General features: G+C 42.2%; 1 protein-coding gene across 1 annotated transcript in view; it reads left to right on the forward strand.

Moving 5' to 3' along the window:
* Positions 1–282: 282 nt before the first annotated feature.
* The window catches only part of SOCS7 (suppressor of cytokine signaling 7), a 39,495-nt gene continuing 12,241 nt past the window's right edge, over positions 283–27,536 (forward strand). Inside the window, exons 1-7 of the mRNA XM_006832528.1 lie at positions 283–1,058; positions 9,204–9,268; positions 13,117–13,221; positions 13,837–13,938; positions 14,793–14,923; positions 15,398–15,566; positions 22,634–22,762. Coding sequence (XP_006832591.1) covers positions 283–1,058; positions 9,204–9,268; positions 13,117–13,221; positions 13,837–13,938; positions 14,793–14,923; positions 15,398–15,566; positions 22,634–22,762 — 1,477 coding nt within the window. The remainder of the gene's footprint in view (positions 1,059–9,203; positions 9,269–13,116; positions 13,222–13,836; positions 13,939–14,792; positions 14,924–15,397; positions 15,567–22,633; positions 22,763–27,536) is intronic.

Consider the following 27,536-nt stretch of genomic DNA (forward strand, 5'->3'; position numbering starts at 1 on the left):
CCGGGGGCCGCGGCGGGCGGGGCTCCGGCGGGGCCCGGCCTAGTCCCCACCCCAGCCCGGCTCCCAGCCGCCCGCCCTCCCTCCCTCTCCCTGATGCAGGGGGCCGAGCTACGGGATGGCGAGGCGGCGGCTGCCGCTTCGTACCGCGTCCTGAGCCGCCTGCTCGGCTATGGAGAGGCGGCCCCCGAGTCAGGCCCACCGCCGCCGCCCCCGGGCCATGGCCCCCCGCCGCCACCTTTCCTCGCGCGGCCAGGTCCGCGGGGCTCTCGGCCGCCGCAGCTGATGGTGTTCCGCAACGTGGGTCGGCCGCCAGAGGAGGAGGACGCGGAGGCGGCCCCGGAGCCCGGACCCTCGGAACTACTGTGCCCCCGGCACCGATGTGCTCTGGATCTCAAGGCCCTGCCGTCGGGGCTGGCGCTCGAGCGGACCTGGGGCCCAGCGGCTGGACTAGAGGCACAGTTGGCGGCTCTGGGGCTCGGACAGCCGGAGGGGTCGGGGGTCAAGATGGTCGGTGGGGGTTGCTGCCCGTGCCCGTGCCCCCCGCAGCCGGCCCCTCCGCAGCCTCTGCCGCCGGCTACCGCCCCGCAGGTAGGGGAGGACCCCACGGAAACGAGCGACGCACTGCTGGTCTTGGAAGGCTTGGAATCTGAGGCCGAGAGCCTGGAGACTAACAGCTGCTCGGAAGAGGAGCTCAGCAGCCCGGGCCGCGGAGGAGGAGGGGGCGGCCGGCTTCTGCTGCAGCCCCCAGGCCCCGAATTACCGCCAATCCCCTTCCCGCTGCAGGACTTAGTCCTTCCAGGGCGCTTGAGTCGGGGGGAGCCGCAGCAGCAACCTCCCCCGCCCCCGCCGCCTCCTGGGCCCCTCCGGCCACTCGCGGGCCCTTCTCGGAAAGGCTCCTTCAAAATCCGCCTCAGTCGCCTCTTTCGCACGAAGAGCTGCAACGGTGGCTCCGGCGGTGGGGATGGGACCGGCAAGAGGCCTTCTGGAGAGCTGGCTGCTTCAGCTGCGAGTCTGACGGACATGGGTGGCTCTGCAGGCCGGGAGCTGGACGCGGGGAGGTGAGACCATTGGGGGACCTGGCGAATAAACTTCCTTCTCTTGTTTCATTTCCCCGTTTTTCTACTGCGAACACTGCCAGTTCTTCAGATTTGGTCTTCTGGTGGAGGAGGCAGAGACTTGGGGCTAAAGGTGGTGACAAATCCATTAGAGCCAGTCGAGCTGGTGGGAAATTGGGGGGACACTTTTCACTCTTAGGGAGTTCACACCCCATGAAATTTGTCAACTGGCTATCATCTTTAGAGTTCAGAGATAATTTGAGCCACCCTCCCACCCCCCAATTATTAGTACTTTTGGTTTTCCCAATTGCGATCTGCCATTACCCCTTGTCTGGAAATGTTTGGCCCTTGGGGCAAAACGCTGGTGTCGCATCTAACTACCTTGCTTCTTGTTTCTGTCTCTACCAACACCTCACTCCCCTTCACTCACACACAAATGATGTGATAAACTTGTACGTATGTAGGCCAGTAATCAGTTGGGCATTTTTACTTAGTTTTAATGCATTTCTGGCTGTTCGTTCAGACATGCTTATCTATCACAAGCCAGTATATTGACCAGTGCCTGTGAGAATAGAGAACAGGTTTGTTTTCAAGCCTATGTAAGAATTAGAAGTATAAGGTATGTTGTTGTTATATGCCGTGGAGTCGGTTCCAACTCATAGTGACCCTGCACAGGGTTTCCGAGCCTGTAAATCTTTACCGGAGCAGAAAGCCTCATCTTTCTCCTGCAGAACGGCTGGTAGTTTTGAACTGCCGACCTTGAGGTTAGCAGCCTGAGTTGTAACCACTTCACTACCAGAGCTCCTTAGTATAAGGTATTTGTTGTTGTTGTTGTTAAGTGCCGTCGAGTCGGTTCCGACTCATAGCGACCCTGTACAGGGTTTCCGAGGCTGTAAATCTTTACGGTAGCAGAAAGCCTCATCTTTCTCCCACGGAACAGCTAGTAGTTTCGAACTGCTGACCTTGCAGTTCGCAGCCCAATTCGTAACACATAAGGTGGAGACATTAGTATGTTAGTTCTAGGACAGTTGATAAAAATTCCAGACTTAGACATTGAGTTGCTTGTTTTCCTGTGTTCCTGAAGGGTTTACTGCTGTCAGACATCCAGTGTTACATCTGTGGTGTTGGTTTAGAAAGCTGTCAACTTTTGTGTTGATGAGATGAGACTTCCCTTTGTAACCGCCGTTGTGGTTTGTGCTTCTGGATGAGTTCTTAGAAAGATTTGAATTGGTTATGGTGCAGTTTGTGTGATAGATTCTTGAGATGTACTGGCAGCCATGAACTAGGGCTAACAGGTAGACAGAATAAATTGATAGCCTTACTATGCACTAGAATCATTTGGTGAGCTTTTTGAAAAGATGAGTATTTCTAGAGCCCAAGAATTAGAATTTTTAAAAAAAGCTCCCCCATTGATCTTCTCCAGAAATGTGACCTGTGCTGGAAACCACTCATCCAGGACTATTGCTTTTCAAGGTGCTTGAATCGTACAAGAGGAAAGCATGGGCTTGGTTTGCCTCTGCTGGTCCTTCTGAACAGCTGTGGCCTGGGCTCATCTTGGGTATCCCCTCAGACTCAAATTCTCTGAAGGAATCAGGTTGATACATGTTGCCTGTTCAGATAGGCCAGTGTTTCTGCATTCGCCTCCCAGTGAACTCGTGCAGGGAGCTTAAGTCTTATAAAGCGTATGGTTGCTGAAACAGCTTTTTTGGTGGTCGGCTCTGAATTCCATGCTCCACTCACCAGTAGTGATGACATTTTCATCAGATGGGGGTAGAATGGACTTCAAGTTGTGGGTGATAACATGGGCTAGATTGCTAATTTTCTCTTGGTTTGTCTTGCCTTTATTCTATATTGACCAGGACTTGGTCTAGGATTCTGAAGACTCCAAATATGAGGTGTGGCGTGAAATTAGCTGCTCCGTTTAATAGATTAGGAAGAGGAAAAGGCATATAACATTATACGGTTTTTTGCCTTTGGAAGCAGAATTTAATGGTCATTGGTTGCTCTGTCACCAACCCTTACACTAAACACAATACAGATTTCTGCTGCAGAGCAAATTGGGCTGTAGCTCTGCAAAGAAGCTTAGTTCAGGGCACTGGAGAATTACATTTTTTGGTCCAGGGACTTTTTCTGATGAATTGGAGAAGAGCTAGGTATTTGCGTATAAACGTTTTTGGTTGACTGTTGTTAGGAGTCAGCATGTTATATAGAGACTGTGAATGTCTGCATTCCATTTAGAACACTCAACCTTGGCTGTGGGATGTAGATCAACTGTTTTCTTCAAACTTTCCTTTTTGTCATCTGTAAAATGGGAGAGTGAGATCTGTCTTGTTCCTGCTCTCATAGATGGAGTGTTTTGTGCTTTTTAGAGAAGTTATAAGATTGAGCTTTTTTTTAAGTGCTTAGGATTTGGTGCTGCTTGTTAGGTTTCCACAGCTTACTATGTGCCAGTCTTAACTGGCAGCTTCACAACTGTGAGAAACTTGGTGAGTCTGGCCAAGGTAGTTGTGATTTCTGTGGATTGGCACCTCTTTTCTGAGTTTGTCCTCCCTCTTGGGAGGGAGGATGAATTTGGATTTTTAGTTTATTCTCTTGTTTTGATTGGTAGGACCTGAAAGCAGTGAGAAATTTCAGTCTTTTGCCAAAGGGTATATGCTTTCTTCTTTATTGTTGGTTGGAGTTAATTATGGGTCTGCAGTCTTTGCTATGTAATTTGAGGCTTTTACAGTAACCTCTAGGCATCATTGGTTTGCTTTGTTCCTCTCAACATCTACCTTTCCCACAACTATCCACTAGAAAGTGCTTCCTAAATCATTTCATAAGATTTAACAATTGCCTTATTTGAATAGTAAGCAGAATTTAGTTCCTTTCAGATGCTTTTGAGTCTGCTAACTGGGCCTGCCTAGATAATACTTAATCTTAAATGTAGTATGAGTTATTTTAGAGAACTCTTCAAGTGAAGGAAGCAGTGGTCCCAGTAGCTAATTAGGTTTCAGTTCTCAGGGTCCGGGCTAGGCCTTATAACACACATATGCTGGGATGCAGAGAACTAGCCTTCAGTTGGTGGACCTTGATGTAATATGTAATTTTCTCTTCAGGAAAACCCTGATGTGTTTTCACATATGTTGAACTGATTGCCTCCCTTTGGATTTGATGAGAAATAACTGTTGATCTGACCTACCTTTTAGAGTCATCACAATGTACGTTTGGTATCTTGTGCATTTTTCAAGATTTTGTTTTTTATTGAGTTAACAGTTGAAACTATTACTGGCTGTCTAGTTGTGAGGTGGAGAAATGGAGAACAGTTCTGTAGTGGTTTCCTATCTGTTTGTTTGGAAAAAAGATACAATTCTGGAAAGAGAGTCAGGCTTCCTTGGCATCAGTTTGGGACCCTGCTGTCATGGACAAACCTGGCAGACATGAGAAACCCTTTTTACTGTTTCCTTGGCCTTTAGATTGAAGGAGGAGGGTTTTTTTTGAGTCTTAGCATGATGACTTGCTCAAAGTAAAGTGATTTTATGATGTGGTGATGAAGCTGCTGGCTTTAGGTTTGGGGTCCATCTTCCATTGGTCTTTTTAACTATTTATCCAAGAATTGGTTATAGTTGGCAGCTCTCTTTTAGAATTAGCTTCCTGACTTCAGAAATATCCCTTTGTCCAATTGAGTCTTATACCTTTCACATCTTAAAATTCACCTCACCAACATTATTCCTAAGGTTGTAAACTATGCTTTTTTGCTTTTCCCTGGAAGTTCCCTCCAAGGTTCTTCTGTTGGTTCATCATAGAGTTTTGGATCTGCCCTTGCTGCACAGATGTCTGTGTATTGGAACTAAAAACGAACACATGGTTTTTGTGCCTGTAGTACATGAACAGACACTAGCTTATGATGTGTTGGAAATGGCACAGGCTGGCTGACTTGGCATTATGTGCTATAACGGGGCAGAGAGGTACATTGGGGCCACAAAGCTTGGTATTTGGACATCCTAGTATGGAAGTTCCTTAGAAAAGGAAATGTGTAAGTCAGTAGACATCAGTAGAGGGGATTTATGGACAAGAGAAAGGGAGGACCTTACTGTTTCATTGTCTACTTTTTAGGTTTTCAAGGAATTTGAAAATAGGCCAGTGGTTGTAGCTATGTGTTGTCATCTGTCTAGTCTAATGCTTTTAACTCCTTTTTCCCCCATAGCTCTTTTGATATAGAATTAGTAATTTGCAGGGTGACAAAAAGGAGTGCCAGCCTCAGTGGGGAACAGTTTACCTAAGGTCTTCTGCCCTACCCTGTTCTGTCACCTGAGGCATAGCCCACCAAATCCTACTCCACCCCTTCAGTCTTTCTGCTGCCAATATACCAGTGACCCATTGACAAAGTTACACTGATGAGAATTAGCTGCTGTAACTTTTTTTTCACAGGAGCAAAGACTTATTGAGATGAAACATCTGGCCAGAGGAGACGAGGAGGGCCCTAGGCAAAGCTAACTCCACTCCCTTGTCTCCTAGAACAAAGGATTTGAAAAGGTTTTAGGTGGCAAAAGGCATCATGTTTATTCATAGGGGTCGGTGGAGATTTCTGGAAAGTGGCTTTAGAAGGGGCCATGCTAATTGGGTACATGTGCAACATTTCTTCAGGATGGATGGTTTCCAACAAAAAGGCCTCCGGTTGTTAGTACTAACGCATAGTAACTCTATGCGTAACAGAACGAAACCACCCAGTCCTGCATGGCGGCCATCCTCATAACTTTTGTTACACTTGAGCCCATTGTTGTTGCCACTATGTCAACCCATCTCTTTGGAAGTTTTCCTCTTTTTTTTGCTGACCCTCCACTTTACTAAGCATTATGTCCTCCAGAGAATGGTCCCTCCTAATAATATGTCTGAAGTATGTCAAAACTTATTCTAGGATGTTATGCATGTGTAGTTCTTTAGGACTGCTGTTCAAGCCCCTCCCAGAGGCTGGTGTTCTCTTCTGCACCCAGAAGAAGGTCATCTTTTAAGATTGTGCATATTGGGCATAACTTTTGCGTCCTAAAACTTGTCAAGATGATCTGGGAAGGAATAAAAATAACATGGGGATTTAGTGTCAAAGGGTTGGTTAAAAATACTACAAACCCGAGGACCTTTATCATTCATGTTGCTCTCCAAAAACAACATTCTAAAACATGTCATGTACGAAAGATGATACATGAAGTATATTGTTTTTTGCAGTTGATTGTGACATGTGACAACCCCATATGTGCAGAGTGGAACTAACTAGCCCTTAGGGTTTTCAAGGCGGTGACCTTTCTGAAGCCGATCTTCAGGGCTGTCTTGCAAGGCACTTCTGGGTGGATTTGAACTGCCAACAGTTCTGCTAGTAATCCAGCATTTAACTGTTTGCACCACCTAGGGACTCCTGTAAAGTTAATATGCTGTATAAATAATGAAATGCATACATAGATACCCATGAATAATATTACTTACGCACCTAGCAAATAGAATGTTGTCAGTACCTTTGGAGAGCTCTGCATGTTCCTTTTTTATTATATTCTCCTTTTCTTCCTCCCTCCCAGGTTACCACAATCCTCAATTTTGTTAATCATTCCCTTGCTTTGGTTTTTATTTATTTATTTATTTATTTTTATGGTTGTCTGGATTGGTCTTTTCATGGATGACTGCCATTAGAATGCTCTCAGGATCCTTTAGGACAGAAAGTGAAAGGGCTTTGGGTTTTTAGTTGTTAGGCAGTATCTGTCTGAAGAGAGAGGGTAGCTCATGTATTTATTATTATTATTAGCCTTTCAGCCTCCTAGACCCTCCACCTTCCTTAGTTTCCAGCTGTGAGCCCTTCCTGATATGCCAAGAAAATCCATCCTGGGGCTCTCAGATGGCTCTGTCAGGATTTAGATTCAGATGTATTTCTTTTTCTAAATCTTAGAAACTCTGATTTTCTTCTTCACAATGCTGAGGGTGGGGGAGAAGATGAGCTGAAGTGAGAAGGCCTCAGCAAGATGTGTGCATTTGGATACTGCCGTTCTTTAGTGCTTGGCACCAAAGAGCCTCATCCCCAGCATGGGCAGATGGCAGAGTAATGCAGCTTCCTTTGAAAAGAGGCAAATGGCCAAATGGCTGAGGTGTGAACCTTTTGAAAGGCCAGTGCTGTAGGTTTCTACTTGCTGAGTTTAATGTTGTTCTACAAGTTATCAAATAAAAATCAGCTTGGAAGCTCACCAATCATCTTAAAGTTCATGTCCATTGGAATTAACTTTCCATTCCAGCCCTGTGAAGTGGTGGAACTAAACTGCAGACTGTCAATAGCAACTTTTATAAACAGAGAGACTATGTGGTCGCTTCTTGTTTTATGTAATCCGTGGGTTGGGGGCATTCACAGTGTGCGACCTTGTTAGAAGTTCTAGCAGAGAAGGTTGCAGAGGGCGTTTGAGGACACGTCTGGACAAAAAACCAACCATTTTTATCTCAGCTATTCCTGAGTAAGGTCTTCATTTTGAAATTGTGGTTGAAACAAATTCTGAGAGGCTCAGACATCTGCATTAATGCCTAAATTCATAAACATCTTTCAAAGTCAAATGATTTTAAATAGGATTTCATTTTGGATTTTCTTTCCTTTGTTTACCTCTGCACCTGCCCTCCCTCCTTGTTTGTTGGTGCAGTTGACAGTTTAATAGAGCTTGTTTTATGTAGTCCTTTGGTCGCGGGCATTTTTTTTTTTTTTTTAAGTAAGTGAGCCAACAACAGGGAAGCTTCACAAAGTTTGTGGAAAAATCCCATTGTCTTATAATTCCATTTTTCCATGAACTTTTTATTTATTTTAACTTTTTATTGTGAATTGAGTGAAGGTTTACAGACAAGATCATCAGTTTTACATTCTGTAAATCCTACACTTGGTTTCATCTCAATGATTGCAATTCCTTCCCTGCAACAACAGTCAGCCTACATCCTTCCCTTGTTTCCCCATTTTCCACGAACTTTTTAAAGCCCCCCTTACGCCACTCTCCAGAGTCCTGATGTGGCACTGTAGGATAAGCACTTGACTACAAGCTTGATTTGAACTGCAAGGTTGGAAGTTCAAACTCAACAGCTGTTGCTCAGAAATGCTATACAGGGTCTGTGTGAGACATAAGCGATTTGACAACACATAACAACATCCAGAGTTAGACACTGAATCCTGGGGTGATAACACTTTTTTGAGTCTGGTCCATTATGGTATAATTTACATACAGGAAAAAAAAAAAATCACCTTTTTTGGTATCCAGTTCTGTTAATTCTGGTGAACATATACAGTCATAACCACCGCCACAAACAAGGTATAGAGCCTTCCCATCACTGCAACAAACTGTTTCTTTGTTCAGGCCCCTCCAGAGGTAAGTGTTTGTATTTGACTGATTGCTTTGACAGAAGATTTTGAATTTGGTCAAATTGAGATTGGTGCAAAGTTACCTTTTGGTGTAACTTTTCCCAGGAGATTTGGGTTTTCAGGCTGGTTCACTGCAGCTGCACCAAGCAGTCTGGAGGGGGCTCAGGTAGAGAAAGGGGCCATCTTTGGATATTAGGCAGAACCCTGAACACGAGGGAGCCCTCTTCTTAGTTGATGGATTGGACTCATAGCTGGGGACATTTGTGCAGAAAGCAGAGGTTTTAGTGGTTGAAGGTTGCATGTACATCCTGTGGTGCTGTTGTCAAATCCAGATATATTCCCTGCTTCACATTGGGACCTCCTACTGTTAGAGGTAGGCCCAGAGGGAAGCTGTTGTTCTGAACTGGCGCCTCTTCATGTCTAGAGCCTTTTTCTTGGCTCCCATATGAAAATCAGCTCTGCATCCTATTTCCTGCCTCTTGAATTGGACTTGTTAATTACCACTCTAGGTGTTTTACTCTTATAACGCACTGGGTATGGAAAGATGCAGAGGGAATTCTCATTGCTTTGTAGGCTGGTGCATTGTGTAGCCAAATCTGGTTAAGGACTTGCCATAATTATTTCATTCTCCCTCTTTAAATTTTAGGCTGTTTTACAAGAGTGTTGCTGACAATGATTAGGGTTTTCTTCCTTTTTTTTCTTTTTTCAGTGCATCTGGAATTGAGTGTTGTAGTGATTTACATTCATACATGTTCATTCCCCCCTCCCCCTCCCTTTCTGTGTTCTTTCTCTCCTCCTAGGAAACCCAGGTTGACAAGAACTCAAAGTGCCTTTTCTCCGGTCTCCTTCAGCCCCCTATTCACAGGTAAGGGTGGTATCTCTCTTTCTTCTGACATCTGAAAGCACAGGTATTCTGAGACCTGTCAGGAAACACACTTGCAGATGCATCGCAGAGGGTGCTTGAGGCATGTCTGCAGTTATTTTCTATATTCTGTACTTGCTGGATTTGAGGTGAGGCTATTTTTATGATGTGGAATGTATTCCTGAGTTTGGATGCTGTATAGTTTGAGGTAAAAACTGTTTGCTGATAATTAGGCGGCCTTAGCAGTTAAGCAGTGCTTAGTTCAGGGTCATCACATATAAATTAAAAGTCAGAATTATAAATTTATAGGATCACAGTGCATAAAAGATTCTCCTGAAGGCATGCAGTTCATGTCTCTGCTTCCAAAGGAGTTGATGGATTATCTAATAAACTTGGTCCATGATTAGGTGGTCTATTTTTAACAGCTTTGGGTAAAGGGGATTACATGAGCTCGCTTTCTCATTTTAGGGGCAAGCAGCTCTTGCAGCTGTTAGAGTTCTTCATTGTGTCTAATTTAAGTCTGTTTTCTTGGAGTAGGGAAAACAGTTGCTAAAGCAGGAAGGAGGTTGAGTACCCTATGGATAACTGCTTGTTTTATAGGGGACTTGTTCAGAGAAAGGGACTTTGCATTATGCCTATCAAATATGAAGTTTCTCCTGCTTGACTAATAGAAAAGAAAGGGCCTTTACCACACTGCCAGAACGCCACGCCCCTCAGGAGCTGAGGAGCCCTTGTAAAAAAAAAAAATCCAGTTCTAAAACCTTTAGGATAATGTTGCTCTCAAAAGATAGGAGAAGATGGCATACTCTTATAAAAAAGACACTTGAGGGGGAGAGAAAGGAATAGCCAGAAATATCACCATAGAAAGCTTGTAAATCTGTCTTTTGCCTGTAACTGATTGGAATATCTAAAATGGGGCTACGTGTGTTCAGTGAAGGAGGCTTCCTGCGGAGCCTCTGCATTACATAAGACCATAGGTGGAATCCTGAACCCTATCCAGAATCTTCTTAGGTGGGAAATTCTGAAAGGACAAGTAGACCAGCCTGGAGCGTCTAGAAGAACTGAAGATACTTCTTGAAAAGACCGACAGGAAAAATACAAAACAATATAGGCAGTCCAACTGATTACTAGAAGAACAAGCAAGTTGCTCACCCAGGAGACATCAAGGCAAGTGGTCGGGTCCCCTCAGGGCAAATCCCCTTCCAAAACTAAGACTCAAGGGGAATATGCAAGCAGACATGCACTCTGACTGGTGTCCACATTGGTCACTGATAAGGGGACGTGAGAGAAAAATAACCATGAAGTTGTAAGCTAAGTCCTACCACGTTCAATAGACTCCTGTGAACCTGGGTGGAGACCTGGTTGGCCAGCAGTATGGCAAGACCTGGGGACTGCTGGGCCCAGAGTCAGTGACAAAGCCACAGAGGACTAGAGTGGAGAGTGAAGTGTCCAGCTGATAAGAAACGAGGGCAAATGCACAAGAACACCCACACTTGCAGATAATACCCACTTGACCTGGCTTCAGTGACTGGATGATCAGAGCTCAACTAGAAGAAGAAAGAAGAGTTAAAAAAAGAGTAATCTAATATAATTTGATGAACTTGACCTATACCTATGGATGCAGTAGCTCAAAAAAGGGAACAAATCTTTACAATAAGGATTATTCCCACCTCCTCGATACACAGGGTAGCCAGGGATGGGCAACTTGGATATTGGCTACCCAAAATAGGGGGTCTACAAAGGCAAGAAGTGACTAACTTACAAGCTTTCAAGAGAGAGTCTAGATCCAGAGGACGTGGAGGAAAGTAGAATCTCCATTGAGCAGTATCCAATCTGTCTGGGTGGGGCTGATGAAAGGAGATGGGAATAGGTCTCTTGTGGTACAATACTGAATAGTTGTTATCAGGACTGACTGTGAGGGTTGGAAATGTAAAGGTAGACGTTTTGTAGCAAGAAGGGGAGTGATTGACTTTGCAGTCCAGGAGTGGAGGTCCCTGGGACCATCAAGAGAGAAGAGCAGAGAGCGGGACCCTATTCAGAGAAACAGTGACGCCAGAGATGGAGGCAGAGACGATGACATGGAGAAATGGTGCAGCTGGGGACTTTAGACCCAGAAAGGGAGAGGGGTTGTGTGCTGACGACTTGGGGTGGGGGTGGTGCAGGCTTGCAGGGTATACCCTTTGGTTGGTTGATGATGCATGGAGGGGGATTGTAACCATGGCAATGAAATGATATATGATAGGATGAATGTAAAGCTAATGTTCTCCCATATAAACTATCCCATAATTCACAATAAAATATTTTTTAAAAAAGAAGAGCAAGGCAGAGAGGCCAGGAGAAGCAGAGAGGGACAGAGAGACCCAGTGATGCTGGTGGAAGCAGTGGCTCTTTAGCTATATTAATTGGCAGCCTCTTATGTATGGTAGGATGAAAGTATTCATATGTAAAAAATCAGAGATGTTCACCTATTGTAGCAAACTGCTGGCCCATTACAAACCATTACTGTTGAAAAAAAAAAGAGAGAGAAGAATTAACGATTTGGGAATGGACATTTCTTGGAAAGTGATCAGCACACAGTGTCAGACCCCCATTCTTGGGTGGACTGTTTTTATGAGCTGTCAGAACAAGTGAGTTGGTGCCTGAAGCAGGCATCTACTAGAGGAGAAGGAGGTCTCTGTTCTTAGCTCAAGCCTAGAATTACAGAATCTTATCCTGTGGCAGCATGTTTTCTAGTTAACAATTGCTTCTTCCTTAAAGTCAAGACCACCCACATTTGTAGCCTCATGTTCATTGTTATTGTTTCAGACTGCCTTAGCTCATTTCAGTTGCATCCTTTATGTAACTGCCATACCTACAACCAGACCTCTCTGATCCTGGATCAGGACAGGTGACCACTGAAACCACATGTCTGGGTCATTGCATTGCTCTAGGAAGCTAGGCGTTCAGTTAACTAAACAGCTTCCTAGAGCTTTCACTGATGATTTCTAGAGCACTTCTCCTTATCTCAGTGTTCAAGACCTTTATTTAAAAACACAACTGTTTATTTAGGTTCACCTCATTTTCATAAATTGAAAAGCATTAAAATACTAGGTAGAGGTCTAATTCAGCCTCCTGAGTAAGGAAAAGGTGTTGGAAATAACACCCTAAGACCAAATTAGAGAATCAGACCAGCCAAAACATATCTATTCCTGGCTATCAACTTAAATATTAATAAAATATCCCTTACTTTCTGGTGATGCAAGTTGAGAGGGCGTTAGATGAGATTGGGTGGTAAGGAGAACAGAACTGCATGACATGCTGGGAAGTAAGAAAAACCATGCACTACCCCTACTGAGAAGCTTCCTCTAAGCTTTCCTGGTTCTGGCTGATTGTGGATGTAGCTCACTTTGAGAATCATAAATACATTTTTCAGCCTTGGTAACCTCACCTATTAGAGAGTGTTGCTCCATGTCCTTTTCCTTTTAGGCTTGTAACAAGCCACTTGCCTTGTTCTGTAGCAGAAGTTGGAATACAAATCTGTAAAAATGAATTGTGTGAGTTCCATGTGAATAAAGAAGACGCCTTGTTCAAAATCACTTGCAGTTCTAGAGTTAGATGACTTTTTCTTCTGCCATACCATGTTTTGTCCTAACGAAACCCTAACCTATAGTAAACAAGGCAAAGAAATGGCAGAATTTAAAATGGATTCCTCTGATGTTGAGGGGTGAATGTAGCCCTGGGGAGCATTAGCTTTTGAGTTTTTTGAGAGCCATGGGCTGTTTGCCTCCCCTGCTTGCTCTTTGCTCTCTTTGCCTTTATCCTATGCCTTTATCAAGGGGCTTCTGGAACAAGCTTATTCCATGTATCCCCAGGTGAAACGGTGTCGCTTGTGGACGTGGACATTTCTCAGCGGGGCCTGACCTCTCCACATCCTCCAACTCCCCCTCCTCCTCCGAGAAGAAGCCTCAGCCTCCTAGGTATAGTCTCCTTTTCTCTGTCTCTCTACCCCAGTTGGAGGGTGAGCTCTAGGGACCTTTGTTCTTCATCAGGAGCCAAACCAGCTCAGGGCTTCTAATAATGACTCAGTTTTTCCTGTCCTCCTCTCAGCACCCTTATCATTTCCCTTAGTAGTTAATCAGATCTCTTACCTGCATACTAATACTTACCGTCTGTATGTTGATTTATTTAGTTTTTAAATCTTGCTTTGAACGTATACTTCTTGTTGTTGTTAAGTGACAGTGAGTCGATTCCGACTCATAGCAACGCTGTATAGTATAGGGTTTTCAAGGAGCGGTCGGTGAGTTTGAACGACTGGCCTTGCAGTTCAAACTGACCTTGAGGTTGAGTGCTTATCCTATGGCACCATACCAAGACTCCGAATGTATGCTACTAGGCTGCTTTTAGGGATATGCTTTCCAAGCAAAGCAAAGCAGATTAAAGTGATTATTATCCTCTGTGCAAAAAAACATGGTTAAGATCAGGCCATCTTGCTTCAGACGGCCACCTGATTATCTTTGTCCCTCTCCCCTGCTTTCACCTCGCTCCTCCTGTGCTCATGTTTCTGAACCTCTTGCTTTTGTTCTCTTTTCTAGATGATATCAGTGGGACGCTGCCTACATCTGTCCTTGTGGCTCCGATGGGGTCTTCCCTGCAGTCCTTCCCCCTACCTCCGCCTCCTCCACCTCATGCCCCAGGTTAGCTTAGCTTAGAGGCAAGAATTGCAAGAATTGGGAGTGCAAAGTGATAAGTCTTTGAAAGATGGGAGGAAGTGATATATGGAAATATTGGCACTATGAGAAAGCTTGAACTCCTTGGAAAAGAGGCTGAGAACTGGTTTTTCTAAGTCTTTTTTTTTTTTTATGTGAATTTGTTTTTTGTTAGGGGTAGAAGTCAGTTGAATTTTTTTGTGTCTTTGCTGCTGAGACTATTTTGCAAACCTTGAGTAGAAATCACTTAAGAAATTACCTTCATTTCAGTCTAGTGAGGGGGTTTAACATGTAGCTGATTTTCAAAGTTCTGTGGTTTTTCTAAGCTTTTCATATTTACAGCAGCCTTGTAAATAAGTACCAAACATTTAGTAGCCCATACCTGCTTTGCCAGCCTCCAGTACCCAAGGAATAAAATGAATGAAATCAGCATACTTTTCTACTTGCCTGGCAAAATCGTTACTCTTCCTGGGCAAGTAAGCAAGTCACTATTTCCAAGGCTGCTTTACCGGCACTTCACCTCGAGGTGGGAGAAGTTGGAATCGCTCTAGGCTGGTGAAGCCCCTGAAGTAGTCACCTTAGTCAGGTTAGTGAGCAGCTCCCCTATCCCTTTCCTGGGGTTAAATGCCCCCACCCATCCTTCACAGCTCACACCAGCCCACACAGCTTTGTGTCCCAGCCCATTCAGCTCTTTCCCACTGCTTTGGCTCTCACCCTCTCCAGCTGAGCTTCTAATGCCTTGCCCCTCTTCAGATAGCATCTCTGTTTGCGGGGAGGGTCTGCCTGTGGTTGGTAGCAATAAGGAGAAACAATGACTCCCCCCCCACTCTCCTGCCCTGCAGATGCTTTTCCCCGGATTGCTCCCATCAGAGCAGCTGAATCCCTGCACAGCCAGCCCCCCCAGCACTTCCAATGTCCCCTCTACCGGCCTGACTCAAGCAGCTTTGCCGCCAGCCTTCGAGAATTGGAGAAGGTAGGTGATGCCCACTGGCAGCTCCCCTCCCCTCCTCCTGATTCTGCCCTCAGACTATCCTTTTATTATTTTCAGAGGAAGAGTAATCCCCTTGCCACCGTATTTACAGTGATAAACCAGTATGGTGCTATTATTCATTCCATAGAAGAAATAATATCACTGGATTTGAAAAACTAAATTGAAATGCGATGAAGATAATTTGTAGAGAAATTTTTACATTTCAAAACTGAGCTTGATAGATTAATTGTCCTAGTTCTTGGTAATGAAACTTCAGAGTTATTCTTCTGTGATTTCAAGGGCTAAAAGTTTAGTGAGCCTGATGAGCATTGCTCATGGTTGAGTTACTTGCAGCTGCTTTTCCCTCTTGAAATGTTTGGAGAATGGCTGAGTCTCTTCTGGTAAGATAAGAGTGTACAGAATATATTGCCATTTATCTGTTCTGTTAACTATTCAACCATTTCTTGTCTTTGATAGTGTGGCTGGTATTGGGGCCCAATGAATTGGGAAGATGCAGAGATGAAGTTGAAAGGGAAGCCAGATGGTTCTTTCCTGGTACGAGACAGCTCTGATCCTCGCTATATCCTGAGCCTCAGTTTCCGATCACAGGGTATCACCCACCACACTAGAATGGAGCACTATAGAGGTAAGAAGTGCTAGAGCTTCCCCAAAGGAAGTCCCACTCAGAGTGGCCTATGGGACAGAGTAGAACAGCCTCTGTAGAGTTTCCAAGGTTGGAATCTTTATGGAAGTGTACTACCACATCTTCTTTGGTGAAGTTGGTGGATTTAACTCACAGGCCTTTTGATTGATTAGTAGCCAAGAGCTTTTATCATGGTGCCACCAGGGCTCCTTGCGAGTTCTCTAAAGTGGCCTCTAAAAGCCTGATTAGAAATACCAGTCAGGGTTGCTGAGTAGGGTCATAATTTCTTATCTGATATCCTCAGGGAAAATTAAGTTTCATAATTGAGAAATGTTTACATTTTAGAAAGGGTACCATGTATTATATAACACACTCCTTTGAGCCTGGACTATTAGCTAATACTCAAATCACATTGATAATTTCTGCAGGGCAATGTAAATAGTCATGCTGAAAGGGATAGTTAAAGACCTGAAGTGTCTGTCTCCCAAAGGGTTGGGGTAGATTTGTTGCCAAATATTTAAAGTTTTCAGGATTGTAAACAGGGAATCATAAACCTATATTAAGAGAACCTTGAACTAAGAGCAAGGATAGGAGAGGTGGGAAAGTACAGAAAAAGCTGAAGATGTAGTTCCTTCTTTAGACATTTGCAGATTAGTTAGGTCCTTGGTTGTCTGTACCCAGGGATCTGATAAGAGACCTATAGCTGAGTATGTTGCCTCTCTTTCCTTAGTCTTTCAGATATTTGAGTGAGTCCTGCTGTGCCATTGTGGGTTAATGCACTAGGCTGGCAGGTCGGTTTGAACCGCAGGGTCAGGGGTTCAGGCTCACCAGGTACTCCTCGAAACCCTATTACAGGGTCACTGTGAGTCGCAACTGACTCAGTGGCACTTAACAACAAAATGACTTTAGGAGCTTGTCAGACTTCAGATCCTTATTGAGGATTTGAATCAGGTGTGTTTTTTCCTTTTTAAGTACTATAGCTGTTTGAATATGTTCTGTACATGGTAATAGAAACAAAAGTACCTTTGTGTCATCCCACCAAGTTCATTCCCCACCTCAGAGATAGCTGCTGTTACCAGTTAGGTTTTTATCCTTCTAGACATTTTTCTTTCATTTGTGTATGTAAACAACTCTGTGTGTGCAGTTTTACAAAGGATCATATTGTATGATAGGATAAGTTTCTAGGAGAACTTTGTTTATTAAGCTCATTAAACTTACCTCTTTCTTTTTCATGACTACAAAATAACATGAATATTATTAAACTCTTCTGCTATCAATGAACATTTAAATTTCTTTCCAGTTTTTCTCTCTTATAAATAATGTTACAGTGAATGTCCTTGTTTATGTCTTCTTATACATAATGTGGGTATAAAAGAATATATATATCTGTTGATAATTGTCAGTTTCCCTTTTAAAATGCTACTAATTACATTCTCACCAATAGTGGATAAAACTAACTATTTATCCACTCCTTTATCCTACCTATTGTTGCTGTTGTGTGCCATGGAGTGTTCCGACTCATAGTGACTGTGTATAGGATTTCTAAGACTGTAAATCTTTACGGGAGCAGAAAACCTAACCTTTCTCCCATGGAGTAGTTGGTGGGCTCGAACCATTGACCTTGTAATGATCAGTCCAGTGCTTATCCTACAGAGCCACAGCATACCCTTATCCAACTGTTGATATTATTAATCTTTTAAATTTATGCTACATTTGATCATTTTTTGTTTTAATTTACATTTTTGGGATTTCAGTGAGTTTAAGCTCTTTTCATATGTGTTTCTTCATCTGTGAATTATCCTTACTTTTTGGGGCCCCCCCCCCCATGTTATTGTATAGTTCTAGGTATTCTGGTTATTAATCCTATGGTAGATGTCTGCTCATCTGTTAACATTTTTATGGCTTTTTTGTGACATAAAAGGTTTTAAGTAGTCACTGTCTGCCCCCCTCCTTTTTTAACTTTGAATTTTGATGTGTTTTTGAAAAAAGCATTCTTTCTTCCTCCTTTACCTTTTCTACCTTTGCTAACTTTCTCACAGGAAAAATTTAAAGGATTGGAGCTTTATGATTAGAGAAATCTCATACTCGATTGTTAATACATGCATTGATTTCATTCACTGGAAGAAATGTTGGAGGAAGTAGGGGAGGCAGCATAAGGGTTCCATTTTAAAGTATTCTCAATAGGAAGCCCTGAACAAACTTGCTGGAGAGGCTTTCCAGAACAGAACCAGTGAAAAGTACTTGATCAGAGGAAGAAAAAAGCAAGTGGTGTTCATAACTAAGCTTTCCATATAGAGATAACTGTTAAAATTGAACTGTATTCCCTAAAAGTATGTGTTATAAATCCTAACCTCTGTAGTTATAATCCCATTTGGGAATGGGTTTTCTCTGTTATGTTAGTGAAATAGAATTAGTGTAGAATGTGCCTTAAATCTCTTTTGAGATATAAAAGAGATTAAACAAGCAATTTGAAAGAAACAGATGGGGAAAGAGAGATGCCAAAACATATGAGAATGGCATGTCAGAAGAGACATGGACCTTCCTTCAGAGCCAGCAGAGAGAGAAAGCCTGCCCACAGAGCTGCTGTCCTGAATTTGGACTTCTAGCCTCCTAAACTGTTATTCTGTTAAAACAGACCACTTGTGATATTTCTGTATGAGATAACTTAGACAGAACTTGGTATCAGAAGAGTGGGATGCTGCTCTAATGAGACCTAAAATGTGGAAGCAGTTTTGGAATTTGGAAATAGGTAAAGGCTGGAAGTGTGTAAAGTTGCCTAATAGTTAAAGCTTAGATTGCCTTGAAGAGACTGTTGGTACAATTTTGGAGATCAAAGACAATTCTGGTGAGGGTTCAGAAGGAAGTGAAGAGAGCTATAGAGAAAATATTAGCTTAAAGACTACATGTATCACAAAGCAACAGAAGGTTGCTAGAAATGTGGATGTTAACTATATTTTTGCTGAGGCTTTAAGAGAAACTGATGAACATATGATTGGACAATGGAGGAAGGTCAATGCTTTTTATGCAGTGGCAAAGAATTTGTTTAAATTATGTTAAATGTTTGGTGGAAGGTAGAGTTGTAAATGATGAACTTGGATATCTGGATTGCTAACTAAGCAAGATCTTAAAGGGGCTGTGTGGTTTCTCTTTGCTACTTATAATAAAATGACAGGAAAGAGGTGGACTTAGAAATGAACTATGCAAAATGAAAAGAGAACTTTAAAATTTGGAAAATTCTGTTGTACAAACTAAGGACCACAGTCTTAGAATGTTCACCAAGGATCTGACTGCACAACCTTTTGTTAAAGAGAACAACCTGTGGCTGATGGATTTTACCAACTACCACAGCAGTAAGTCCTGGTGTGATGCTGTACACTAATGTGCTGGGCTTCAAAGTTGGTTTGAACAGCAAGGTTGGTGGTTCTAGTTCACCAGCCGCTCCTAGGAAACCCTATACAGGGTTGCTATGGGTTGGAATATGACTCGATGGCATTTAATAGCAACACAGCAGAAAACGCATCAGCTTAGACTGAAAGGGCCAGACAAAGAATGAAAGAATGCCTCTTTGGAGTTCTACAGACAGGAAATAGACCAAAGTAGTTACATCTGTTATCCTTCAAGAAAAGTAAAGGATCATCCCTGGAGCAGCTTGTAAATCATCAGAACGGTTGGAAAAAGCAGAGCCTTTGCAGTTTCAAAGGGTGGGGACACAGTTGATAGTTTTCAAAGAGTTGGATTTTTGCCAACTAGGTTCATTAAGGTGTACCAGGGGGATGGGGTTGCCATGTCCATGGACCAAAGAACAATTACTCTTAGGGCAGAAGGGTTGGGGTCACTCAAATGGAACAGAATTGCTGAGAGTTGCCATCCAAGTGGGTTTGGAATGCAGAGCTGAAGCCCAGGGTCTGGGACCTCCACCCAGAATCCAGAGGGTATAGCCACCAATACCCAGAGTCTGGAGGGCAGGGCCATTGCCTAGATGGCCTCAGAGAACAAAGAATTATTTTCCAGCCTTGAGCATTAATGTAACTTGTTCTGCTGAGTTTGGAACTTACTTGCTACCTGTTATCTCCCCCCCCCCCCCCGTGTCTCCCATTTGTGATATAAATGCCTACTTTGTGATTGTTCTACCATTGTACTTTGGAACTAGATGGCTTGTAGTCAGATATCACAGGTTCACAGATGAAGGGGAATTTTGCTGCAGGATGGAATATGCCTAGAATCTCACCCATATTTGATTTAGATGAGTTGGAAAAAGAGATTGTGAATTTGGGATTAATTTACAACTTTGGGAATGATGTGATGGGGTAAATATTTTGCATGTTGGAAGAACATGGATTTTGGAGGGCCAAAGGGTAGAATATTATACATTGAATTGTGTCACCTCAAAATAAGTGATGCAAAACCTAGCCTCAGTATCTGTGGTTATAATCCCACTTGGGAATAGGTTTAATGTTAATGAGACATTTTTAGTGTAGGATATGTTTTAAATTAATATCTTGAAATCGAAAAGAGATTAAACAAGCAAGCAAAAGAAAGAGAGAAGCAGAGATGGTGGAAGAGTTGTGCCAAGCCACATGAAAATCAGCAGGAGCAGAAGCGCAGAAGAGTCAAGGCTCTTCTTCCAGGTCGTACAGAGAGAAAGCTTTCCCTAGAGCTGGTGCCCTGGATCCAGACTTCTAGCTGCTAAACTATGAGAAAATCATTTTGTTTGTTAAAACCACCCATCTGTGCTATTTCTGTTATGTTGTTAAGCGCCATCGAATCAGTTCCATCTCATAGAGACGCTGTATAGGGTTTCTGAGGGAGCGGCTGGTGAGTTTGGTGGCAACCTTGTGCTTATCCTACAGCACCACACCAGGACTCCATTTCTGTTATAGCAGCACTGAATAACTAAGACCTATGCTTTCTGTCAAATCATGTACAGAGAGAAAAGAATGTAGTTTTGGTGCTGAATTTCTTTGCCTGATAGTCAAATTAGGTTTTCCTGCCAGATATCACGGAGATAATTTCCTCTTTTGGTCTGCTTTGTGTAGTCTCTTAGTAAATATTTATTGGAACCTTGAGAATTGAATCAGTGTGCTTCAGACTGTCTACCTGTCCTTTCTGGTGGTTCGGTGATACTGACTTGTTTAACACAGCTCCCTGGATTGACTTTGTTCTTTGTCTCTATTTGACTGGGACCAGAAACTTTTGATGGTCACTGGTAATGATACATCTTTTGTCAAAATACCTGCATATGTTACAAATCTTTAAAAAGTACAGAGAACTTTGGGGAGTATCAGGGATTTGCTCCTACCATCCATCATACTTCCTTCTTATGTCCAGCCCTAAATGAGCTATAGGAGAGATTGCATGGCAAATAAGAGTCTCTGTCATGCTCTTCTCAGGTACCCCAGTGTCTTCCCTGCTTTCAGCCACATGCTTACTAGATTTGCTTGCATTTGCTTCTCTAGTGAGGCAGAAGTAGTCATTTAGTTCTGCTCCACCTCTTCCATAGAGAAATATATGAAAGAAAAAATGTAATAGATAACTGTGGAGTGGATTGCCTATTTTCCTGCTGCTCCTAAAAACAAAAACACAAATGCAAGACCAAACATTTCAGAGTGAAGTATTTTGATAAACCTGTAAAAATGACAAGTGACTGGCCGTGGGAATGATAAATAAAATGCTTGACCTTTTGGTTCCTGATAGATGAGATACCAGAAATGAGCGCTCTTTCAAATAGCTCTCTAATTAACTTATTCAAAGGGGCCTTTCTTCCTTGAATAAGTAGAATTTTTAATAGAAGCCTGAGGATCTTTCAGTTGCTAGTTTGCAATGGAACGTTTGTCTTCATGTTTTTAAGTGATACTGTAAGAGTAACTAGAGACTCAAATCTGTAGTTCTCTTGAGCAAATTAGTATATCCCTTTTTAGTATATCTTTTGTGGGTGGTTCCTTTGGATCTAGCGCTTAGTTTTTTGTTTTGTTTTTTTCCTTCTGCTACTGTTGTTTTAAGTCACAGAGATTCAGATTCCTTTTTGGCTTTGGGACTCTAAAGTTTGGAATAGCATCTTTGTTGTAATGTGTTGGGCTATGGGAGTTTAGAATCTAAAGAAGGAAAGGTTCAGAATTTAATTTTCTTTGCTTATTAACACTTACATGAATGAGATTCAGAAAACTGCTATTGCTGTCGTTCCTTGACTAGTCTATGAATAGTTGAAGACTAGATCATAAGGTGGATGTCATTTAAAACATGTTTTTGCTATGAATCTTTTCTTACTTTTTTTTTTTTGTTTAGCCTTACTATGTTTGTTTTTTACCATTTTATTATGGCTTGGTTGAAAGTTTACAGAGCAAATTCGTTTCCCATTCAACAATAGATATACATTTTTTTTGTGTGACGTTCGTTGCAATCCCCTCAGTGTAAAAGCACTCTTCCTCACTTAATCCCTGAGTTCTCATTTCCATTTGCCTATCTTTCCTGATCCTTCCTGCTTTCTGAACTTGGTTTCTGGACAAATGCTGCCCTTTTGGTCTGCTGCCGTTCTGAAGTGCATGCTCCTCACGTTATTGTTCACTTTCTAGACCTGTCTATTCAAACCTGGGACTAAACCCAGCTGAAAGGTGATCTGTAGGGCAGGATTTAGTTCCAGGTTGGAAGACTAAGGATCTTATGGTCTTTATAGGAAACCTTGTTGTTGTTGTTAAGTTCTGTCGAGTAGATTCCAATTCATAGCAACCATGTATAGAATTTCCAAGGAGTGGCTGGTGGGTTTGAATGGCCAGCCTTATGATTAGCAGTCAAGTACTCACCCTACAGTGCCATACGAGGACGCCATAGGAAGCCTTAGAGTCTGTGTTTTAAGGATTAATATTTATACTTGACATGATTTTTTTTTAAATCTTTTTTATGTCTTGAATTTACTACTTAATAAAAATGTCTTATTAAAGACATTTTTCTTCTGTTAATGTGTCTGACTTCGGTCTGACTCAGCTTATCCACAAATTGTTAAGGTATTCAAACCAGCCTCATAGACCTTTCTAAAGTAGGTTTTGCGTTTTTACTTCTTCGGTTTTCAATGGCAGGAACCTTCAGTCTGTGGTGTCACCCCAAGTTTGAGGATCGCTGCCAGTCCGTGGTAGAGTTCATTAAGAGGGCCATCATGCATTCCAAGAATGGGAAGTTTCTCTACTTCTTGAGATCCAGGGTTCCAGGTAAGGCTGTGCTTTTACTGATTATTTAACTAACTTTGGTATGCTCTTGTACAGTATCAAAATGTATGGTCAGTCCCCTGCCTTTGTACATTAGTCTTTGAACATATTGCGTAGGAGTCTTTGCTTATGTGAATGAGAAAACTGCCCCACCTCTGATATCCAGGTATCATGTGAACCTTTAACATTTAGAGAAATGTTTTGGTTCCTAATCTAGACATCTTGGTCCTTAAATGGGAACCAGAGAAGTGAGAGCCCTAAGTTTCCCAAGAACAGGAAGGTAAAAGAGTGTGTATTAGAATGGCAATGGTAAGCATCAAGCAAGCTGAATTCAGTTGCAACCTGTTAGAAAGTATCTGTGTGATTGTGGTCCATATCATACTAAACATACTGTCAAGGAATAGATACACTTTGATGTATGTTGTCACCCTACCATTGTTGACTTACAAAGACTTCTCCATCTGGGCAGTTCCCATCCCTTCTGCTAATTATGGTCATACAATCATCCTGCCTACTAAGTAGGGAGCTGTGGGGGTGGGGGAGGCAGTTAAGCGCTGTTGAGTCAGTTCTGACTCATAGCAACCTTGTATAGGGTTTCCAAGGAGTGGCTGGTGAGTTTGAACTGCTGACCTTGTGGTTCAAATCCATCTTTCGGACTGGTGCTTTATCTTATACTGCCGTACTAGGACACCTTTTTTTGTGGGGGGGGTTGGGGGCAGGGACACTTTACAATGGAAAAATGACATTTAAAGATAATGGACTTATAGGATGAATGTAGAGCTAATGTTCTCCCTTGTAAATTATCACATAATTCACAATAAAACATTAAAAAAAAAGATAATGGGACTTTTTGAAACTCCCTTGAATCTGTACCATCTCTGTTGAAGAGAAAGGAGACATGGTTTGGAGTCACCTGTTTTTATAGTGCTGCTAAAAGTAAAATAAGGACAAGCACATTAATGGGAGATTAAATATAAAAGAACAGAACTCAAAATGAGAACTTCATGCTTTCCCATTAAATCAAATTAAAATTCTTAAACAGGTGCCAAGAAATTGTTCTAAAAAGTAGAAGTTTAGGGGAGTCTCAGGCAGAGCATCAGTAATAGACTTGAGCCAGGGTTCAGGAATGTTTTTATAATCTTGGTGATTTAAATAAGACCTGACAGGGTGTGAACTGTGTTAATTTTCACTTCATTTAGTATTTGCTCTGTGCTGTCAACACAGCTGGATCTCATGCCATTGACATGCTTAAAAGGAAAAGTTAGATTTCTTCCTTACAAGAATTGCCATGAATATGTAAAAAATAATCACATCTCTGCCCTTAGAGCACTTACAGCCTCAAAGCAGAGATAGTTGTGAGACAAAAGCAAGAGTACAAGTTCCATTTCAATATAAGGCACAGTAGTGATTGATAGGTCAGTTAATCAACTCTGTTTATGGGTGATTTAGAGATCTCAGGCTTCCTGACTCTAAGCACCTATCTACTTGTAGAGTATTGAGGGACTTCATGGAATCTCAGTGAAGTGAGGTACCGCCCACTTCTTCCACACATGTTTACCGAATGCTTGTAATACATCATGGAGTCCTGGTGTGGGTGACACTGTAGGATCAGCACTGGACTACAAACCACCAGCTGCTCCTCAGAAACCCTGTACTGACTGGGTCACTGTGATTTGGAAATGACCCAACAGCACTTGACAGCAACAACATAATACATCTTGGAGTCAGTCATGGTATGGCACTGTAGGATAAACACCAGCTTTCCTCAGAAGCTCTGTAAGGTCTCTGAGTTGGAACCGACTCGTTGGCACTTAACAACTTAATACGTCTTGCTTTGTCTGCAGAAATTAATATTATTAAGGGCTAGAGCTTTTAATAAAAACCAAAGAACAGACAGATGCCCTCAAATCAGCTCCAACTCCTGGGAGCCCATGTGTATAAAGTGGAACTGCACTCGATAGGATTTCTCATTGGCTATGATCTTTTTGGTAGTAGATTACCAGTCTGTCTTAGTATCAGTAAGACCACCAATCCTGTGGCCCATGGGTGTAGGTGTGGTCCATATCATACTAAACATACTGTTAAAGAATATGTAATCCTGTTAGATCCTATTTATTGAATATTGTCACCCTACCAGTGTTGACTACAAAGACTTTTCTCCATTTCTGCTCTGGGTAGATTTGAAACTGACCGTCTTTTAGTTAGTAACCAAGTGCTTGTCTGTTTGCATCACTCAGAGTCTCCTGTTGTTACTGTCAAGTGCCGTCGAGTTAGTTCCAACTCACAGTGACTTTGTATGTGGTTTCTGAGACTAAATCTTTGCAGGAGTGGGTAGTGGGCTCAAACTGCCGACCTTGTGGTTAACAGTCCAGTCCTTAACTTACCTACAGTGCCACTACACTCCTAAGTGCGTATAATAATTGCCAAGTACTTTGTTAGGTTCTTTATTTGAGTATCTAATTTCTTACAACCTCAAAGGTAGCTACTGATTTGTCTATTTAAAAAAAATAGTTTATGCCATTTTTATTTTACTAGCCTGGAAACTGAGGGTGATGATCAAAAAAGGAAGTTTTCTGCTCCCTTGAAGATTTATTTTACAGCCTTGGAAACCCTATACAGGGTTGCTGTGAGTCAGAGATGACTTGAAGACACTTACCAACAACAACTTAGCTGATCACTTAGCTAATCGGTGCTAAAGCCAGGATTCAAATCCAGGCCCACCTAACTCCAAATCCTATGCTTTCTTCACTTATTGTTGTTAAGTGCTGTTGAATTGGTTCTGACTCATACTGACCCTGTGTACAACAGAACAAAACACTGCCCTGTCATGTGCCGTCCTTACAATCTTTCCTGTGTTTGAGTTTGTTGTTGTAGCCAGTGTGTCAGTCCTCTCTATGAGGGTCTTCCTCTTTTTCGCTGTCCCTCCACTTTACCAATCATGATGTCTTTCTCCAGGGACTCATCTCTCTTGATAACATGTGTCCAAAGTATGGGAGATGAAGTCTCACCATCCTTCCTTCTAAGGAACATTCTGGTTTTACTTCTTTCCAGACAGATTTGTTGGTTCTTCTGGTAGTCAGTGGTATGTATATTCAGTAGTCTTCACCAATACCATAATTAAAATGGGAAAGGATAGCAATAATCATATTGAAAATTGAGTTTGCTAGGATTTGTGAAGACTCCATAAAGATGCATTTTAATTGTGGTATTGGCAAAGATTATTGAATATGCCATGGACTGCCAGAAGAATGAACACATATATTTTATCTATTAACATGTTATGGTACATATGTCACAATTAGTGAACTAACATATTGTAATTAACTAAAATTTGCTTTAGTCACGTTTTCTTTTTTACCTAGTGTCCCTTTTCTGTTCCAGGATGTCTTATAATAACTTTAAAACTTGTAATATAAAATCATTTCACAGATAAATTAATAGTGATTCCTTAATATTATTAAATATCTGGTTTATATTCATATTCTAAATTGTCTCATGAATGTTCTAATTTTATGTTAACTTTTTATTTTCAGGTAATTTTTTACTTACAGAGAATTGCGAAACGAATCCAGAGAATTCCTGTTACCTGTCACCTAGTTTCCCTAATGCTAACTTCTTTCATTACCGTGGGAAAATTATTCAAACTAAGAAATTAACATTGGTACACCACTTACACTAAACTTCAAGCCTTATTTGGATTTTTCTAGTTTTTCATTAATGTCCATTTTTGTTCCAAGGTCTGTTCCAGGGTTCCACATTCCTTTAGTTAGCACATTTCCTTAGTTTCTTCCAGTCTTTGATAGTTCCTCAGTGTTTTCTGGTCTTTCATGATTGTTGTTATTAGGTGCCATAGAATTGGTTCCAACTCATAGTGACTGTATGCACAAAAGGACAAAACACTGCCGGGTCCTGTGCCGTCCTCACAATTGTTGTTATGCTGGAGCCCATTGCTGCCAGCAGATTTGTTTGTTCTTCTGGCAGACCATGGAGCTTTTAATATTCTTCTCCGACACCCTAACTCACATGCATTAATTCTTGTACAGTCAACACCCTTATTCATCATCCAACTTTCACATACATATGAAGCTGTTGAAAATACCATGGCTTGGGTCAGGTGCACATTAGTCCTCAAACTTCTTATCTTTGCTCTTGAACACTTTAATTAGGTCTTGTGCAGATTTGCCTAATGCAATATGTCTTTTGGAGTCGTGGTGTAGTGCTGTGGGCTAATGCGCTGAACTGCTAATTTGTTTGAACCACAAGATCAGTGGTTCAAGCTCACCAGCCGCTCCTCAGAAACCCAGTACAACAGAATCACTATGGGTCAGACATGACTCGACAGCACTTGACAGCAACAACAACAGTATGTCTTTTGGTTTCTCAACTACCGCTTCCATGAGGGTTAATTGTGGATCCTAGCAAAATGAAATCTTTGACAATTTCAGTCTTTTCTCCATTTAGCATGAAGTTATTTTGTCTTATTATTTTTCTTAGCATTAGAGTGGGGTTATGCATTATTGGGAGAATATCTCGAAAGTGGTGTGCCTTGTGTTAAAAACAGTAGACACCAACCATCCCTCACCACAGCATTTTCTCGTCAACTGGGTATGGTAATTTACTGCATTGGCCATGCAGAACTCAGACACAATACTGACAGTTACAGGGTTTTCTAGGGTACAATTTGGGGTCCGAAATGTGCAGGGCACAGCTGTTCTAGTTAGGACAACCTCTCCTCAGCCATGCTAGCAGGCAGGCCTTTCTCTGCCAGGGTAATGCC

This window comes from Chrysochloris asiatica, unplaced genomic scaffold (genome assembly GCF_000296735.1).
Source record: "Chrysochloris asiatica unplaced genomic scaffold, ChrAsi1.0 scaffold00007, whole genome shotgun sequence".
Classification (NCBI taxonomy): Eukaryota; Metazoa; Chordata; class Mammalia; order Afrosoricida; family Chrysochloridae; genus Chrysochloris; species Chrysochloris asiatica.